The sequence below is a fragment of the Lissotriton vulgaris genome, chromosome 6 (genome assembly GCF_964263255.1).
Source record: "Lissotriton vulgaris chromosome 6, aLisVul1.2, whole genome shotgun sequence".
Taxonomy (NCBI): Eukaryota; Metazoa; Chordata; class Amphibia; order Caudata; family Salamandridae; genus Lissotriton; species Lissotriton vulgaris.
In genome coordinates this window covers 542,814,346-542,831,801 of record NC_141694.1, presented here as the reverse complement: position 1 = coordinate 542,831,801, position 17,456 = coordinate 542,814,346, and the positions used below count along the sequence as shown (strand labels likewise).

General features: G+C 47.9%; 1 protein-coding gene across 2 annotated transcripts in view; it reads right to left on the bottom strand.

The window, feature by feature from the left end:
* The window catches only part of TTK (TTK protein kinase), an 848,854-nt gene that overhangs the window by 490,629 nt on the left and 340,769 nt on the right, over positions 1–17,456 (bottom strand). For both annotated transcript variants that reach the window (XM_086926546.1, XM_086926547.1), the window contains exon 12: positions 639–769. In XM_086926546.1, coding sequence (XP_086782672.1) covers positions 639–769 — 131 coding nt within the window. The remainder of the gene's footprint in view (positions 1–638; positions 770–17,456) is intronic.

Genomic DNA, 17,456 nt, shown 5'->3' with positions numbered 1-17,456 from the left:
AGCAAAGTATTCAGGATCAAGCAGATACAGCTCCATCAAGCTGTTTTGTTAAAGTTGAATAGTATTAAACTGTTTAATTAAAGATGCGGACATTCACCAATCAAGACATGGGAGGTGTAAAGGTACTTTTCACCATTTACATCGCAATGCATACCAATACCTATTGTGTACAAAAAACATACTTCCTTAAGGCCCACGAGGAAAATCATCATATCGCTTTCAACACAATAATTGTTTTATTTACTCAAAAAAGACCTGGCTAAATTGATTTTTTTAAACTAATATGTGAAAAAAAGTGTTGTCCTTTCTATTACCCAACATGCAGCATCAGGCTGACGCACAGACTGATCAAGAAAATCTCATATTCCCACCAAATTACTACATGTTGTAACCACGTTTACATACCCATCATTAATTTAATTGATAAAGTTATTTGTGACCCAAATTCCCCTAAATGAAATAGATTAATAAGTATACCTAGATGCTAAGAGCAGCACAGGTTGTGAAAATTCTGATAAATGCTTCAAAATCCCAAATAAAAGCTTCCCAGAATCACCGAATTCACAATTGTTAGGCTTTACCTATTTAAGGGTTTCTGTTATATTAGAGATGTATTTTTAAAATAACATGTTTCTTACCATGACATGTAGTTAGCTTGCAAGTTGTTGCTTGGTGTTTGAAACCCAAATCCATGGTCATTTCTTTTTGGAACTGTTCCTGGTGGTGTAGTGCGCTTAGAAACAGGTGCTCCATAACTGTCCCGCTTACTCTAAGCCATGAAAAGAGAAAAATGTTACACTGTAATATGTTACAGACTGAAGAGAATCTATCTAATTTAGTGCCATTAAACAAAGTGCACTTAGCTTTAATGGGTGTAACTAGGGAGGGGCCGGGGGGATAATGCGCGATGACAGACAGAAAGAGGCCACCACAGCAGTGATATGAGCTGTGACTGGCCACAAAAAATGAGAATCTAGGGTCTGATGTACAAAGCCACTTTGCGGTCGCAAAGCCTGCAATCACTGGGTTTTCAACCACAAAATGGCTATTTGTTATTGACCCACTTTGATTTTAATAACAGGTTACCAAATCTCAAAATGGGTTTAGAAATCCATAACAAATCGCTATTTGGGGGGCAGTGTTTAGGAGTTCCCTTCAAAATAGCTATTCATTATAGCAAGTATCAGTGGTTCGCAAATATAATCCAGTCGCCCAAAAATTGAGAATTAGCCAATTTAATATTTGGGTTGGTAACATTCACAAAAGGAAATGGGGTCTCTTCGTTCGTACCATTTGTGAATGTAAAAAGAAAATAAAACAAGCACTGGCGTTGCCAATAGGTCTCGCAGTAGGAAAGTTTGAGCTATTGGTTGTGTAAATGACAAAGCCCTTTATGTATTCTAAATGATAACAACAGTGAAAGGCATTGTTATTTGCCATTGTAATAGTTCCACCTGTCGTACTGCACGATCAATTGGCAACGTGAGTGTTGTTCGTGTGTGAGTGGCGTTGTGTGTGTGAGTGGCGTTGCGTGTGTGAGTGGCGTTGCGTGTGTGAGTGGCGTTGCGTGTGTGAGTGGCATTGCGTGTGTGAGTGGCATTGCGTGTGTGAGTGGCATTGCGTGTGTGAGTGGCATTGCGTGTGTGAGTGGCGTTGCGTGTGTGAGAGGTGTTGCCTGTGTGTGAGGCGTTGGCTGTGTGTGAGGCGTTGGCTGTGTGATTTGTGTTGCCTGTGTGAGTGGCGTTGGCAGTGTGAGTGGCGTTGGCAGTGTGAGTGGCGTTGGCAGTGTGAGTGGCGTTGGCAGTGTGAGTGGCGTTGGCAGTGTGAGTGGCGTTGCATGTGGCAGTGGCGTTGCATGTGGCAGTGGCGTTGCATGTGGCAGTGGCGTTGCATGTGGCAGTGGCGTTGCATGTGTGCGTAGTTGAGTGGCGTTGCGTAGTTGAGTGGTGTTGCGTTGTTTAGTGGCGTTGCATGTGTGAGTGGTGTTGCATGTGTGAGTGGCGTTGCATGTGTGAGTGGCGTTGCATGTGTGAGTGTTGCGTAGTTGAGTGTCGTTGCGTAGTTGAGTGTCGTTGCGTAGTTGAGTGGTGTTGCGTTGTTTAGTGGCGTTGCATGTGAGAGTGGTGTTGCATGTGTGAGTGTCGTTGCGTAGTTGAGTGGCGTTGCATAGTTGAGTGGCGTTGCATAGTTGAGTGGCATTGCGTAGTTGAGTGGCGTTGCGTAGTTGAGTGTCTTTTAGTAGATGAGTGGCGTTGCGTAGATGAGGGTGAGGTGTTGAGGGTGAGTAAGGATGAGTGAGAGTGAGGGTGAGTGAGGTGTTGAGGGTGAGTGAGGAGTTGAGGGTGAGTGAGGTGTTGAGGGTGAGTGATGGTGAGGTGTTGAGGGTGAGGTGTTGAGGGTGATTGAGGTGTTGAGGGTGAGTGCGGGTGAGGAGTTGAGGTGGAGGCGTTGAGGGTGAGTGAGGGTGAGTGTGAGGTATTGTCATTGAGTGTGAGTGAGTGTGAGTGAGGGGTGTGAGGGTGATGGGGTGTGATGGTGAGGGTGTGTGAGCGTGAGGGTGTGTGAGTCTGAGTGTGAGTTATTGTCATTGAGTGTGTGTGAGTGTGAGTGAGGGGGTGTGAGTGTGTGAGTGTGAGGGTGAGGAGTTGAGGGTGAGTGCGTGTGAGGGTGACTGTGGAGTTGAGGGTGAGTGAGGTGTTTGAGGGTGAGTGAGGTGTTGAGGGTGAGTGAGGTGTTGAGGGTGATTGAGGGGTTGAGGGTGAGTGAGAGTGAGTGAGCGTGAGGGTGAGTGAGGGTGAGTGTGAGTTTGGGTGAGGTGTTGAGGGTGGGTGAGGGTGAGGCGTTGAGGGTGAGTGAGGATGAGTGAGGGTGAGTGAGGAGTGAGTGTGAGTTAGGGTGAGGGGTTGAGGGTGGGTGAGGGTGAGGGGTTGAGGGTGAGTGAGGATGAGTGAGGATGAGTGAGGATGAGTGAGGATGAGTGAGGATGAGTGAGGATGAGTGAGGGTGAGTGAGGGTGAGTGAGGGTGAGTGAGCGTGAGTGAGGGTGAGTGAGGGTGAGTGAGGGTGAGTGAGGGTGAGTGAGGGTGAGTGAGGGTGAGTGAGGGTGAGTGAGGGTGAGTGAGGGTGAGTGAGGGTGAGTGAGGGTGAGTGAGGGTGAGTGAGGGTGAGTGAGGGTGAGTGAGGGTGAGTGAGTGGTTGAGGGTGAGTGAGGGTGAGTGAGGGTGAGTGAGTGAAATGTTCTTAATTGCTTGTTTCTTTGCTCATTTTTTGAGAGCAGAACTAGAGCACAGCTTGTGGCTACTCCTTTCAGTCTTTCGTCATATTTCAGTTACTGGGGCGGGTCCTGCATCACTGAGGCACACGGCCCTGATGCTGGGTGTGCAGCGGCGATTTTTACATTGACACAATCATTGGAAATAACTGATGTAAATTGAAGTTATACTGCTTTTGTGCATGCTATTTAGAAAACAAAAATATGCTATTCCCTCAAAGTTATTACTAGCAAAATACTGGTAGTACGTGTGAGTGAAAACCGCAAGTGTAGTTTGCACAAAGCTCTAAAATAGCACTGGAAACAAAGAAAACAAGTGAAAGCAAGTTACGGTACCATAAAGTGGGTTTGAACTTTCATTTAATGTTCTTCCCGAAATGTGCTCCAGGCAACACGTAAATCTCTTTGTACGCCGTGTTTGTGCTGCACATTTGGAGGCTTAACAAAAACATGCTAGTTGGGGCAGAGCAACTCCATCGCTGCCGTACCAAAATGGTTAAAGGGACTGTAAGAAGGGGCGGTGCAAGGAAAACAAACTGCGACGTGCTGAAGGAAGGAGACTGTAAATAAAAAAAATTCTAATGAAAAGAAGCGGGACAGGTATAAATTACAACAAACTGTTGTCCAGCACCACAGCATTTATATTGGAAATACTGTGCTTCTGTCAGACGGTGGTCAGAGGGCGGAAACAGCAGGGGTCCCGGACAAAAAAACAAGCGTTAAGAGCGGCCGGGAAACTGAAAGCACGGCCGGCCAGCCATGATTAATTAGGGGAGGAGAAGCCGCTGAGCGCACGCTGGGCGAAGCCCTTTGATGTGCTGGTGGCAAGAAAGTGCATCATTTTCGAAGAACTGCCGCTTTAAATATGTGACTACATAAAGGATGAAGGCGGAAAAGAAAGTTCTCTCTTTCTGACTTCGGCTCCAGGTGGCGTTAGAGTCTTACACTTGTATATGCAACTGTTAAAGTAAATGGCAGAAATCAAACAATTATCTCGCATCTATACAGAGCTGAACTTTCTAATTTGCGAAAAGTCTCCTAGAAGCCAGACGTGCCGTGTAGTACAGATACTTGGAGAGGTCGCTGCCATTGGGAGATAAGAAAAGCTGACTGTATTTATAGACTACAGTGCAGATGATAGCTAGTGCTTAGCTCAAAATAAATGTTTTATTTTTCAAAAAGATCTTTTAAAACTTAGAATGTCGGGATTTACATGGTAATTACGCATGCTTGAAGTTCAAAATGTATTACGGAAAAGTCACGATTTTTATTGTTTATTGAATCAAAAGTTCCACTTTATGCGCCGTGGCCTGAATGATAAAAGGCACGAGACGAGTCGACCTCGCAAGCGTTTTACGCTCTGTGAACTCCAGGTTATATTAAAGTTACCAGCATACACAAACAAACACCAAAACTGTTGTCTGAACATCCAGACACTGTAGAACTCATGAATAAACCTCCCCTCGAAAGCCGCATATCTCAGACATACAACTATTCCAGACCTTTCCGTTAAAATGGAGGGGATTTGTTGAGACAAATATATCAGTAAACAACCTGGGAAGCCAAAACGAGCACTCGGACAGGAGAAACGCGACGTGCACCAGAAACAAACAAAAAAAAAATGAAACGCCGGATGGGGGCGGGAAAGCCTGGTGGGAGGCGTGAATGCGCGAGGGGAGGCAGGCGGATTGGGAGAGAAGCCTGATGGGGGCGGGAGAGCCTGGTGGGTGGGCGTGAATGAGGGGAGGACTGGGCTGGGCTTGCATGCGGATTGGGAGAGAAGCCTGATGGGGGCGGGAGAGCCTGGTGGGTGGGCGTGAATGAGGGAGGACTGGGCTGGGCTTGCATGCGGATTGGGAGAGAAGCCTGATGGGGGCGGGAGAGCCTGGTGGGTGGGCGTGAATGAGGGGAGGACTGGGCTGGGCTTGCATGCGATGCGCGTGCATGTTGACGGGCACTGCATGAAAACCGCGGGCTGAAAGCCCTTTGGTTTGACGAGAAAATAGCCGACTTGAATTCTCCCCATTTCCCATTCCTGCGGAATGGTAAAGGCTCGACCTAAAAATCCTGCTCCCAGTCATGTCTGCACACATTGACAGCTTGCAATACAGCAGCAACTTAAGACATTACCAGAGCAAAAAAATAGAAGCAGCAATGGCTGTAACCCACTTCAAGAACCATAGCAGCAATTGCAGTTGACACCATAGCAGTGATATTAGTCACAGCTGTCTTAAGGCAGTTACCACAGCAGGGACAACAACAGTGATCACAGCTATTGCAACAGCAAGGACCGCAACAGTTACAGCAACAAATACACCACAGCAACAACAAAAGCTGCAGCATTAAGAGCTATTACAACAGTCATCACTACAGAAGTACCAAAAGCTGTCATAGCAGCAACAGCTGCAAGCACAACAGGCATCTCCAGAAGTCACAAAGTTGTCACAATGGCAGCGACGTCCCACAGATGAAACCATAGCAGGTGCAAGAGTACCAACCATGCTACCAACACAGCAGTAAAACAGCTTTAACCAAAGCAGGGACAACAGCAGTAATTAAAGGAGCAACAATACTAAAAACAGCTTCTGCAACATCAGCCACTACCCCAGAAGCAACGACAGCGGCAAACATAGTATCAAGTCAAGCAGGGACCACAGTTTTGAAACTGTTTTCACAACATATGTAACCACTGCAGAGACACCAGCTGCAATCACAATGGGAGTACAGCAGCAACTACATCTAAAACAGTAACAATAGGACGAAAAGTTAATAGCAGCAACCATATTTACCACCAAGCAAGGTTAACAGCAGCTGTCAGCAAAGCAAGGACAAATGCAGCAATCAGTAAAATAACCGCAGAATGGATAGTAGTAACAACAGCTGCCACCATAGCAGGGACAATAGAAGCAATAATAGAGATAGCATGGCAGAAACAACAGTAGTGACTGAAGCTGCTCACACAAGGGACAAGAGCACCAACAGTTGTCACAAAAGCAAGACCCACAGCAGCCACAACAAAAGTAGCAACAGCTGCAAGCCCAGCAGTGACCACAGCTGGAGGGGCTACATCAGCCACAACAGAACAGACCAGAGAAGCAATCAAAGTTTCTTTATTCCGTTTTTTTTCATGTACAAAAACCATAAAAGCACATTCAGTATAAAAGTTTTATGACATTTCGACGCAATAATAAATACAATTTATAATTAAAAAAATTTAAAACCAATTTTAGAAATCAAGCTGTGAACAGACTTATATGTAGTGATGAATTTTTTTGTCCTGAGCATGATTCAGATCTCTTTTACTTTTTCGTTTATTTTATCATTCTAAATTATTTCTATGAAGGACGATACACTTCAGGAATTTCGTAATAATCTTTACCAGCCATTGTTCGTCAAGTAACTGTAAAAAAAGGAAAGCAGGGCGTCATCTTCTGAAACCGAATAGTTTTAACAGAGGTATGAGCCATTTCTTTCTGAACTCTGCATAAAACTTACAAAAAAGAATAGTATGCATGGTTGTCTGAATGGAGATGTCATCACAAGGGCAAGGAAGTAAATTTCTTACCCAGTTATTTCTAGTGGGAAATACAACCAGTCGGTGGAAAAAATTTAGCCTAAACCGTGTCAAGAGAAAACGCTCGTAAGTGGTGATGTCATACGTTAAGTAGGGCTGGATGGCAAATGTTGTTTGAACAGTCAGTTAGTGGTTAACTGTGGGTTTCAGAGCCTCAATCGTACGTCGTAGTTCGTCGAGATGGTTAAGACAATGAGCCTGGAAAGCCTTGCTCGGTATCTCCCGAACTGAAATGGGGTCATGGTAATAATTTTCTAACCCTAGATCAAGTAAGAACCTTTTCACATAAGATAACCAACCAGATTTATATGCGTTCTCCAGGGCAATACAGTCTAAGATTATCGATTGGGAAAATGCTGTTTTTTCTGACGTCCAGATTCGGTGCCACAGTAAAAGTGGCTGTATTTTCACAATGTCTGACAAATGGGAGAGTCCCTGTTCCATGTGACAGGAAAAGGTGGCCGTGCTCCTGGGTACAGCAAAAAGATATCTTAAGAAGGTGTTTTCTAGCCCCTTTAATACATCAGTACCCGCATGGCCCCACACACCCGCCCCGTAGAGTGCCACTGTAAGACATTTTGCTCTGTAGATTTTAACAAGTTCCACAGGGGCTCTTTTCACTAATTTCCTTGAGAAATTTACGGGGGCTGTAGTGGTTCTTATAAAGTGGAGTTTCCTAGTTTCAATTGCCGGTTTCCAAGAGAGTTTTTGGTCAAACATGATTCCTAGATAGGGGTATTTATGTGTTACCGATAGTTTTTAGTTGTTTAAATAAATGTCCTTCGATTTTTGATTTCTGCCAAGCCCAGCTTTAATAACGAAAGTTTTCCCAATGTTGATATTTAGGTCCAGCTTGGCCATGAAGGAGGAGTATCTATTCAATGCCTTCTGCAATTCAAGTGGGGTACGGGCTAAAATCACTGCGTCGTCCGCGTAGAGTAACGCAGGAATCGGGCGGTTGTTTATTATCGGGAGGTCCTGGCACCCCTTGAGCATTTCCCTCTCCAATCCGTTGGTATAGAGTGTGAAGAGGAAGGGGGCCAGGACACAGCCCCGCCCGACTCCCTTCTCCACTCCGAACGACGCGGTTAGCTCTCCCTTAGCAGCGTGCCTCACCCTTGCAGTCGCATTTGAATATAGTTCCCTCAGGAAGTTTACCAGGTTCGAATCTACCCCCATCTCTGCAAGTATAGACCAGAGTATTGCGTGGGAAACACAATCGAAAGCGGCTGATAAATCCACATACACCATATAAAGGGCTCCTGCTTTTATGTTTACGTACTGGTCTATCAACAGTGACAGGTTTAAAAGCTTTATCAATGGTCCCCACTCCCTCGCGAAACCCATATTGGAGGTCTGATAAAATCCTGCCATCATCTGCCCATCCCTGCAGGCGCTCAAGAATCACTCGACCAGCCACTTTTCCAAGGGAGTCCAACAGAGAGATCGGGCGGTAACAGGATACAGACTGCCGGTCTCCCTTTTTAAAAATAGGGACCAGTATTGACTTGGACCAAGACTCCAACAGGCCTGTCGCACAAGATGCATCTAGAGCCCTAGTCAAAAGAGGGGTCCAGAGCTCCATATTGGCTTTAAAAAAAGTCTATTGGCACCCCGTCCGGGCCAGGGGCCTTTCCATTTTTACTTGATCTCAGGGCCTGGGCAACCTGCTCCATAGTAATTACTAGGTCAATGGGATAAGGGTTGGATGTTTGGCCGCTAGCATTTGTTTCACATTGAGTTGCGACTACTGGATTTTTTGAAAAAGTCTTAGAGAAATGCTCGACCCAGTCCCTTTCGTCAATGGCCACCTCAATTTAAAGAATTTCCATTTTCAGTCAGGAAAGGGGATTTAACCACTGACCAGAATGTGGCGCTGTTTTTGTGGGTACAGCTCTCATGGAGTTGGTTCCAGAGTTGTTGCTTTAACTCTAATTTCCTTTCCTTTATTGCAAGGTTATATTCTTTTCTTAAATGTATGATCTCCTGGGGGACCCTAACAACTTTTCGTAGTGCAGACTAAGTTTGAGTAAGCCGCTGTACAACTATGATTAAACCAACCCTTCCTCTTCTTTGATGTACTTTTGAGATTTACCCATAAAGCGTCGTTTATAGCAGTTATCACCGCCCCAAAACTAGTAATAACTTCTGCATCTGAAGTAGCCATATCTAAGCATTTCTTGATGGAGAGGGACGCAGTTTTTACCACTGATTTGGTGATGTCAAAGGGGTCAACTTTACCCCATTTTAGAGAATAGCCATTTTGTCTGTGTAATGTTAGATTGTTTTGTGCCAGGACACTGACAATACTACGGTTGGGTTTGTGTGACAGTGGCAAGGTGATACTGAGGGGGTAATGATCACTTAGGGCATTTAAGTGTATGGTGAAGTGTGTGTATGTTCTCCAGTCGATTTGAGAGAAGAATTAAATCTATTGTGCTTTGAGTACCTCTCCTGTGGAAAGTAGGAGCCATCACTGTGTTTGAGTTGGTCATTTTGTTTGTCACTATCAAATCTAGATCAAACAGTTTCGTTTAAAGAATTCCCCATTTTCGTATGTCTGAAGTGTGCGATTGGGTTGTCGCTCTCATCAGTAATACCACATATTTTTCAAAAGGAAGCAATCAAAAGGAGAGACCAGAGCTCTCACCACATCATGAACAGTAGCAACCTCGAACGGTATGAAAAGCAATTGTAACCAGTGGGATTACAGAAGCAACAGAAGATGTTATAACAGCAGCAATTACAGCTACCACCAAGTCAAGAACAGCTCTTAAAATAAGCAGCAACCACTGCTGTAACAGCAGCATGGACCACAACAACCACAGCTGTCAGTAAGGCAGAAAGAACAGCAGTGCCCTTAGCGGAAACATCAGCAACAGATCCTACCAGAGCAGCAAGAACTGCCAAAAGAACGACTTTTACAATATATGTAAGTAGGGCAGACTCCACAAAAGAACAGGGAAAATAGCTACTTACATATAAGTACAGTTCACCAGCACGGAAAACCTTCACAGATTCACTTGCATGAATCTTTCCCCTTTGCCAAGCTGGGCATCACATGGTAATCATACATTACCACAAAGGTGAATGCATGGTAAAACATTTACCCCATCTCATTAGAAAAGACACATGGTACACAATGTTCAGGCACACTGGCCTCTACTACCCCATTTTCTATAGAACAAGTGTTTAAAAAAAGGAAATATTGGAATCATCTGACTAAGAATGTGTGTGGTTGCATATGTATCTATGAAAGATAACAAGGCTGGAGAACTGCAGCTACGCATTCCTTTTTTCTTCTCCAGCACTGGATCTTTCATAGATTCATATGCTTGAGTCAGAATACTGAGCAATATCAAAATAGTTGTATCTGATATAATCATTGAAATCTCGACTAATGGAAGGCAAGCATGAACTTCTATATGGCAGCAGAAAAGATAACCTATAAAGCTAGAGGGTGTCCCAAGAAATTCACCAACATTTGGATTGCTTTGATGAGATATTATGGGTTAGAAATGGGAGAGATTACAGAGATGTCGCTCCCACGAACCATCAGAGAACAGTCCGATGGGGTCAGGGCAACTCCCTCCCCTCGATCGGTAGCTAGGAATTTCAGTTAATTTCGAATCACATGATGACAAAGTGGGCCCTGATCTGTATTTTTATCATCACTGTCTGACCTGCAAGCTTGTGAATGTACAAAGACATGTCTTGTATTATTGTATACCTCAATGCGAAATAAATACCAATAAAAATATTTAATACAAAAAAACAATGCCAGTTTATCCACAGAAACAATTAAAGATGTTAAAGGAAGCAGGATGAGGCTTACCACAACGAAAAAGGTGACACATTCAGGTAAACCTTGCTTGACTACTGTGTGGTGACTTTTTATGTCACAGTCACTGCCCTGCAGATATCATCCAGGAGAACTCCAACGTATAACGTCGCTGTCACTACCCCACTCATTCTGGAATGATCGGTAAAATAAACTTCACAAACATTGTTAAATTCTCTAGTGATTCCATTCCTGAAGAATAAGGAGGGGGTAAGGGGTTGGATTGGGGGGGAAGGGGAGGGGGGGTGGGGGGCCATTGTCCTCGTTCGATCTGTTTTTGTTGTTACATCTGCTTATTATACCAGCATACATATCCAGCTGCACAACAAGCACGCCAGACCCAGCAATGTAGAACTGCACCCACCATCTTGCGCAAATGTCCCATTACGCCCACACCAGCCACTCGCGCTAGAGCTCCTGTCCTTCGCCCCGCTTTCCCTATGGCTGACACCTATACAGAGAAGGTGTCACTTCACAATGTTAACAGCTTGCTGGATATGGTCAAGCGCACAGCGGACCTGCGTTACGCCCAGCGTCACACTATAGACATACTACTGCTCCAAGAGGCCCACCTGGTAGGCAACCATTGCCCTATCCTGGCACGCTATTGTTATGGCGGAGTCTGGCACTCCGGCTTTAACCGGGGATCATGAGAGGTGGCTGTCTTGGTGAAAAGTGGTCTTCCACTCGTGGTTAGTAAGCTAACCCATGATCCTAAGGGTTGCTTTGTCATCTTGGAGGGGAGCCTCAGGGACCGGCCCCTGAACTTGCTCGCTGTATATTCTCCCACCCCCCTCCCTACTGACTTCCACACTTCAGTGACTCGCTATACTGGTCTCTGCCCTGGCCCTAGGGTAAGCATCCGTGGAGGAGACTTTAAGGCAGTTATGGATCCTGACCTAGACACCACTAACACCCCATCCGCATCCAGAGTCGCTCAATCTACCCTCCTGTTGAATTGGGCTGCTACTTTAGGTCTCAGGACGCCTGGAGACTGTGGCACCAGACCACTCAACTCGAAACCCACACATCAGCTTCCCATCTCTTACACAAGCACGACTCGAATACATTTTCCTGACAGCACTGCATTGTCAAGACGTCACCATCCTCCCCAGAGGTCTATCGGACCACTCCCCTGTAGATCGGCAGCCTCCCTCAATCTTCGCGCTCGATCTGGCGGCTGAACTCCTGGTTCCTCCAGGACAAGGACTTCAGGAATCAAGTGGGAGACTAGCTCCGCCGTTACTTTGCCACTAATCATGGGTCGGTTTCCCCTCCTGGCATTGTATGGGAAGCCGGGAAGGCCACCATCCGGGGCTTTGCCAAAGGCCAACTTAAACTTCAGCGTGTGAATCAGGACTCCCGCCTCACACTCTTGGAGGCCCAGACTGTCTTAATTGAGGCTCAACCTCCGGAGGATAGAGCTGAAGCCCAAGATAGGAGGCTAGCATTTGAGGGACAAGATTAAGCAGACCTCCTTGGAGGCTGCCAAGCTGCTGTGGAGGTTCTCCGTGGCACGAGTGTATGGGTCTGGGGACAATAAGGGGAAACTCCTTCACTGTCTGGCCACTTACCCGAGAGCTAACTGTGTCATGCCTGAGGTGATTGGCTCAGATAGAGTGATCCAGCGAGCTCCTGTTGCAGTGGCCCAATTCTTAGCCACTTATTACACTACTCTTTACTCTGCACAGCCTCCCACTCTCTGGCTCTCGGATCTCCTCCAGCGCAAACAGTTTTCCCTCCCGCGACTCAGTAAGTGTGAGGTGGAGGCGCCAAACCTCCCTGTCAACCCCAGAGGAGACACACAATGCCATATTGCGTATGGCTGCAGGTAAGACACGATGGCCGGATGGACTCCAGCAGGAGTTCTTTGCTTCCTACTGAGACACGCTGATTTCCCACCTTCTAGAGGTGTATCGGGAGGCGTCTGATCAATGTTCCTTCCGTCCCGAGCCCCCATCGAAGCGCTGCCCTGATTACCGCCCTTTCTCTCATTAACTTGGAGCTAAAAATATTTGCCGCTGTCACAGCCAATCGCATACGACCCTACCTGGCCAAACTGGTCCACCCTGACCAGTGTGGATTTATGCCTTCCTGGGGCACCCGGCACTGCCTAAGGCGTCTCCATCTCGCTCTAGCGAATCGACAACTGACCACTTACTTATCTCTCCCTCTTGTAGATTTCGAGAAAGCATTTGACTCAGTGGATTGGCGATACCTGGAAGCGGTATTGACGGAAATGGGTTTTGGAGCCCCCTTTTGCGCCCTGGATAAGGCGCTTTACTGCAAACCAAGGGCCCAGGTACTAGTCAACGGAGCCCTATCACACCCCTTTCCCATCATTAGAGGCACAGATGTCCCCTCTCGCCCCTCCTGTTCGCGTTGGAGCCCTTTGCCTGTCTTGTCCGCTCTGACCAGCTCCTCACAGGATGGAGATGGCCTGGACAGGAGGAAGATAAGATCGCTCTCTACACTGATGATGTTCTGCTATTTTTTAGCAGATCCGGGCTCGATCGGGTCCCCGATGCCTCCGGGCCTGGAGTCTCTTCGAACAAATCTCCAGCCTCCGATTGAACTCAGCCAAATCCGTTCTGGTCCCCCTTCACCTTTCGAGAGTTTGCTTTGATTGGCAGTCTTCGATACCTCTTCGGTGACAGTCCTTCATGTATCTGGGAATCTGGGTTACCCTCCTTCCCGACCTCGCTCGGTCACTCAACATAATCCCACTAGTGAAAAAGATTCGGGCTAACCTCCTCAAGTGGTAAACTCTGCCACTGAATTCCATGGGCAAACTAGCTCTATTTAAATGATTCTGCCCAGATTCCTTCATATGCTCCAGAACACGCACCTATCCTTCTCAAGGTCATGGTTCCGGGAGCTGGACAGCATGGCCACCAAGTTTCTGTGGGGAGGCCGGAGGCTTAGGCTGGCACTTGCCCAGTGGCGGATCCCACCCTTTGATTGCAGCCTGGTGATGACAAATGTCTACCTTTACTATTTAGCGACTCAGCTCCTCACTGTGCATGATTGGTTTAACGGTGGCGGGTCGGACCCAGCATACCACTTGCAGCTACACACCCTGGGCTTGTCGAACATTCAAGGGATGCTGAATGGGAGCGCCATTCCCCAAACTTTACCTAAGGTCACACGTGGGGTGCTTTTGGCCTGGCGGGCTTCTCTGCATCACACCCGCTGGTCGGATAAATTGACCCAACATACCCCATTGTGAAGCGGCACATGGCTCAGGGAAGTTGCAAACCTCTCTGGTTTTAGGACGTGGGATATCATCGGCAGTTCGCTGTAGGGGGGTGTCTGGGGTGGGAGCCACATACCCACTTTCCAAGAATTGCAGACCCGCTATTCCCTCCACGCTTCCCAGTTTTACAGTTACATGCAGATACACCATGACCTCAACTCTCACATCTCAGAAGGCACCTCCCTGCCCGAATATAGCCTGCCCGAAGCCCAGATCATGACCGGTAACCTAGGTAAGGGAGGGATCGCCCGTATCTATCGCTCACTTACTAATAACACCCCCAACACACTATCACAACTCAGGGACAGATGGGTGGGTTAGCTCGGGTCCCTGGATGACGCTGATTGGAGGGACGCATTGATGGTTCCAAAACAGTCAAAGCCTCAGCAAGGTTTCATCTAGTTCAAATATACTTCCTCCACACTGCCTATCTTACGCCGCTGCATTTCCACTGCGCTTGGCTCTGACCCAATGCATCCTGTCCCCGCTGCTGCCATTCGCAATCTGACTTTTATGTTTAACTTTGTTTTATTGGTTTGTAGACAAGTGAAAAGGCACATCAAATATAGCAGGTTATATCTTTTCGGCCCCCTAAGTCCCCACCAGACCCCCGTCCCAGTCCCCCCTCTCCCCAGCGTTGGGGACCATTGTCCATTTCAATATGCTGTTCGCCTGCTTAAGCCAGCAAGGTAGGGTAGAGGCTCGGCCTGTCTATGCAATATACAATAGCTATTAGAATAAAAAACTCCCCCCCCATCCCCTGTACCCCAACTTCCCCCCTCCCTGAACCGGTGTGCCATGTCAAATCCTTGGCAGAATGTTACATATAGAGCCCACATGTACCATGCCTCAGGAGACTGCCTCAGGTTGTTGGGCATCCGTTAGAATGCAAAGGTCTTTTGGGCAGGTGATTTCATTGAATTGTAGCGCTAGTAGGGATAGTAATGGTTGCCATTTGGTAGTAAATGCATCTGTGGATTGTGTAAGTCTGGCTTGAATTCTCTCCATGCCTAGAGAGCACCACAGTTTGTGTAGCCACCCTGTGTTGGTCTATTCTGTGTGCCCCATAAGGAGAGGATGTGTTGCACCGCTGCTCCTAGAGCCAAGCCCATTTGCCCACCTGTGCCGTTTTCTCCCCCTGTTGTGCCCCTGTGCCCCTCTCCCCCGTTTTGATCTATGTGCCCGTTTTGCTGCCTGCTTTTTTTTGGTCTTTTTGCCTTTCAATTTCTCTGCTTTTCTCGCAGTTTTTGCTGCCTGTGCCCACGCCAAAACCAGGGAACTCAACTGAGGTAAGACTCCGACGCCCTCCACGCACTCAATACCGGACGACCACCCGTCTGCTACCGAGCCACCCCGAAGCGCACCCACGGACCTTTCACCTGCCAAGCTTGCAAATTTAACTGCCTCCGAACCTGCTCCCCGCCAGCCAGACCATGCAACAACAACAACCACCTCAAGTGCATCCTCCTCAACACACCCTCCATCCACAAGCACGCCGTTGAACTGTGGGACCTCCTCGACACATCAGCACCAGACGTCGCCTTCCTCACAGAATCCTGGATGAACGCCTCCTCGGCCCCCGACATCGCCATAGCCATCCCGGACGGCTACAAGATCACCCGGAAGGACCGCGTCAACCAAACCGGAGGAGGAATCGCCATTGTCTACAGAAACACCATCAACATCCAGACCATCACCGAAGACACACTCTCCACCACCGAACACCTACACTTCCAGATTCACACTGATCCCAAGACCACCCTTAGAGGAACACTCATCTACAGACCCCTGGGCCCACGCACACTATTCAGCGAAACCATCGCCGACCTAATCAGCCCGCACGCCCTAGCCTCACCAGAATACATCTCCTTGGGGGACCTGAACTTCCACCTGGAGAAAAACAGCGACAACACCACCACCACCCTGCTGGACAACCTCGGACTCAAGTAACTGGTGAACACCCCCACCCACATCACTGGCCACACGCTCAATCCCATCTTCTCCACCAGCATCCAAGTCTCCTTCAGCCTCTCCACCGGACTACACTGGACCGACCACAGATGCATCCACTTCACCTTCAATAAGAATACATCCCACCACCGCACGCAACAAATTCCCTGTGGATGCTGGAACAAATTCACCAAAAACCAGCTCCTCTCATCGCTGAGCCAGAACCCGCCAGCCAACACCACTGACACCAACGACGCAGCCAACAACCTCGCACAGTGGATCACCAACTGCGCCAACGACCTCGCACCACTGAAGAAGCCCCACAGGCATGACCGGCAACAAGAAAACTTCATGGTTCACAGACGCCCTCAAAGAATCAAAGAAATCCTGTTGAACCCTTGAAAAAAACCTGGCACCACGAACGAACAGAAAACATGACTGCCCTCAAGATCGCCACCCGGGAACACTACCAGCTGATCCGCACCACCAAAAGGACATCTTTCAAAGAGCGACTAGACAACAAGACCCGCAACAGCAAGGAACTCTTCAACATCGTCAAAGTGCTCTCCAACCCCAGCGCCAGCAACAATGACATCACACCGTCACAAGAACTCTGCAACTCCCTCGCCACGTTCTTTCACCGAAAGATCGCAGATATACACAACAGCTTCGGACCCCAGACTCTGCCTCCAGCCACTGAACCAGCGACCCCCACCACCACCCTCAGCGCCTGGACCCCCCATCAGCACGGAAGACACCACCAACGTCATGAACTCCATCCACTCCAGCTCCCCCTCGGACCCATGCTCCCATCATATCTTCAACAAAGCCGACACCATCATCGCACCCCACCTCCGGAACGTCATAAACATCTCGTTCACGTCAGCCGCCTTCCCCGAGAGCTGGAAGCATGCAGAGATCAACGCCCTTCTGAAGAAATCCACAGTGGACCCCAAAGACCTCAAGAACTTCCACCCCATCTCTCTTCTTCCCTTCCCGGCCAAAGTCATCGAGAAGACCATCAATAAACAGCTGACTGCTTTCCTCGAGGCAAACAACTCGCTCGACCCATCCCAGTCCGGATTTCGAGCCAACCACAGCACCGAGACCGCCTTCATCGCAGCCACCGACGACATCAGGACCCTGATGGGCAATGAAGAAACCGCCCCCCTCATCCTCCTGGACCTCTCGGCAGCCTTCGATACCGTATGCCATCGCACCCTAATAACCCGCCTCTTTAACACTGGGATCCAAGGAAAGGCCCTAGACTGGATCACCTTGTTCCTCTCCGACAGAACCCAGAGAGACCGCCTCCCTCCCTTCCGCTCAGAAACCACCGAAATCATCTGCGGCGTACCCCAAGGCTCCTCGCTCAGCCCAACCCTCTTCAATATCTTCATTCCCCCTCCTCGATGCCATCGCACGCAAACACAACATCAACATCATCTCCTACGCTGACGACACCCAGCTGATACTCTCCCTCACCAAAGACCCAGCCACCGCCAAAACCATACTTTCTATGGAAAAAACCTAGTCTTTGCACGCTGGGCATTTCGACAAGTAT